This window comes from Geospiza fortis, unplaced genomic scaffold, assembly GCF_000277835.1.
Source record: "Geospiza fortis unplaced genomic scaffold, GeoFor_1.0 scaffold98, whole genome shotgun sequence".
NCBI classification, from domain to species: domain Eukaryota; kingdom Metazoa; phylum Chordata; class Aves; order Passeriformes; family Thraupidae; genus Geospiza; species Geospiza fortis.
In genome coordinates, this window is record NW_005054306.1 from 2,206,152 (window position 1) to 2,208,926 (window position 2,775).

At 47.6% G+C, this 2,775-nt stretch overlaps 1 protein-coding gene across 1 annotated transcript in view; it reads left to right on the top strand.

The window, feature by feature from the left end:
* Positions 1-2,775, top strand: part of TNFRSF21 (TNF receptor superfamily member 21) — a 34,210-nt gene that overhangs the window by 5,867 nt on the left and 25,568 nt on the right. Inside the window, exon 3 of the mRNA XM_005418408.2 lies at positions 1,160-1,657. Coding sequence (XP_005418465.2) covers positions 1,160-1,657 — 498 coding nt within the window. The remainder of the gene's footprint in view (positions 1-1,159; positions 1,658-2,775) is intronic.

The following is a 2,775-nucleotide window of genomic DNA, read 5'->3' on the forward strand; positions in this document are numbered from 1 at the left end:
TTCTCTCGCTTAATTGGAAGTGGCTCATCCTCACAGCCTTTATGGTGATGCCTTAGCTATGGCTGGTTTCAGGGATGCTGTAGGACTCCACTTAAGGTGGTATTCTGCGCTCTCTGGAAAGCAGGTTCCCTATAGTGTCTCAGATGAGGCATTTTAATTAAAAAATGCAACTTTTGAAACCTCAAGAGCTGAATTAGTAAATATAATAGCAGGGAAGTGTTGACAGTGGTGGCTTCCAGTGCTTCACCTTTGTTAGGTCTCAAAGCTTACCCTGACATTGGTGTATCATTGGGAGTGTACAGGAGGGTGTTTCCTGAACTTTGAAATCAACTGTCGACAATTACGTAAAAGGTGAAGCGTTTTCCCTGTTTGTGTCCTGATTAGGGTGTTTTGAGTAACCAAACTGGAGGCAAAACCAGGTACAGACGAATACACCCAGTGTCTGTCTCAGCTGGGATAAGACACAATCTGCAGAAGATGACTTTCCAAAATAATCTGTAGGTTTTGCCACAGCAGCCTTTCTTCCTCTTCTTGCCAGGCTTTGGCTCACATTTTGCATCTGGCTGGCACCTGAGAGGTGTTGGTTGATAAGGAGTCTCAATAAAGATGGAAGGTAGCTCTTAGGGGGAAGTTTGGTTGCTTCAGAGACCTATTTTTAGTTGATTCATCTGCAGCTGCTTGCAGGACTAATAAAAAAGAGATTTTGCTTCTTTAACAAACCCAGTGGAGAGACACTAAACCTACAAATTGTCTTTTTTTTTTGTACTTTTAGTCCAAATACGAAATTCCACAAATGAGCTAAAATTAGTGTTCATAAACCTAAAAAGAAAAAACAACTCATTCAAAGTTGTTGGTTTTCTGAGAACTGCTGAATGTGGGACAAACACAGGTTGACAACATGCCTTTAGGAACTTATTTTTTGTAATAAGTTGCCTCTAGCCTTACCCAGCAAGGGTCAGTTTTACTTTGAAGCTCCCTCTGTAACCGTACCCATCTGTTCCTAGAGGCAAACCTCAACTTCACCTCTACTCTTTCTTGCTGCCTGGCGTTGGGTTTCTGTCTGCTGGCCAAGCCGATGCTCAGGCAGGTCTTAGCCCGTGATGTGATGCCATATCGCGTCTCCAGGGCCGTGATACTCAACTCTCCTCTCCTCCCGCAGGTCTGAACTCTTCAGTTCCCGATTTTGTCCCCTCTCCGGCGCCACGCGCGTCCAGCAGCATGGTGGAGCGGGCACGGTACTACAACGAGACCTCAGCCAATGAGACGGACGGCATCAGCGGGACCCTCATGGGCTCCGGCACCACTAGCCAGGCCCAGAGCTACCGGCACAAGCAGACCAGCCAAGCGCTGGAGAAGCAGCCATCCCTAGAGATGATGGGGGGCGAGAAGCCAAATGTTCCGTACAGGCCCCCCCGGCGAGGCTCGCAGAACGTCCACCAGCACTTCGACATCAATGAGCACTTGCCGTGGATGATCGTGCTGTTCCTGCTGCTGGTCCTGGTGGTGATCGTGGTCTGCAGCGTCAGAAAGAGCTCACGGACTCTGAAGAAGGGACCCCGGCAAGATCCCAGTGCCATTGTGGAAAAGGCTATTATGAAAAAGTCCACCACCCCCACCCAGAACAGGGAGAAGTGGATCTATTACTGCAACGGGCACGGTGAGCAGTAGTGACCGAGTGGGGTCCTCCCCACTCCAACACAGGGCTGTGGAGGGGCCAACCCCACAGCCGGTGACCTGTGGCTTTCCTCATTTGGTGGGTCTTGTAGGGAGAACAAAGCCCTCACAAAGTGTGGTTCCTCAGATGTTTCTTCATCCTTGGCTTCTCCTCCTTCTAGTTCCCATGATGTGTCCCTGCTCCTGAAGGAAGGGTTAATGGAGGGAGTGTCACCTGCTTGCTCCAGCTTCTCTTCTTCTTACCCAGCTTCTCCAGCTTGTACCTTTCTTCCATTGGTAGAATGATTTGGAATGAAGGCACTTTTTTCCCCCTGTTTTCTTCTCTTCCTGCTTTTCTTCTGTTTCATATGGTCCTTATTTTCTCCATGACTCAGGCATGGATCTGGTTGTCTTTTTTGTTGTCCTTTATCCCCTCATCCCTGTCTGTTTCTGGAAGGCTGAGTCATCCCCCACCTCTTGGCACTGCCTCAGTTTCAGTTCTTAGCCCTAAATCCCAAGTGCTGGCTTGTGTCCCAAGCCCTCTGCCCACACTGGAGCCAGAAAGGTTATCCTTAAAGGCTGAGTCGTGGATGTGTACAGCTCCATGAGTGTCATCAGGTCTGCCTGGACTCTCTTCTTGATAGTGTTTTCTGTTCATTTAGTGGATGATTTGCTGTCAGCTCTCTGATGAGACTTTAAAGATGACATATTGTAATCTTCAAGTTGAAATTTTTAAAAATCAGTGATAAACTAATGGTGGCATGACTGTGAGCACCAAGCAGCCATGATCTCCCTAGTGGGATGCACAGTTCTTCCTCTGCAAGCTCCCGTGCCAATTTTGACCTTCCCTTATCTTGTGCAGACTGATGAGTCCCTACTTACTGAGTCCTTACTTACTTTGGAGTGATGTTGCTCAACCTTAAACATCCGTTCACAGGTTCACAGTTAACCTTTAGAAAAGCACATTTAACAAGGGGGGGGGCAGCAAACAAAGAATTGATTGAACAAAGATTGGAAGGTTTAAGAGAGATCAGTCCTTGATGAAAGTCATCCTTGAGTGCTCAAGTACAAAGCAAAGAAGGTTTTGAATAGGGCGTCTTCTGTCCTGTACTTTCTTCACCT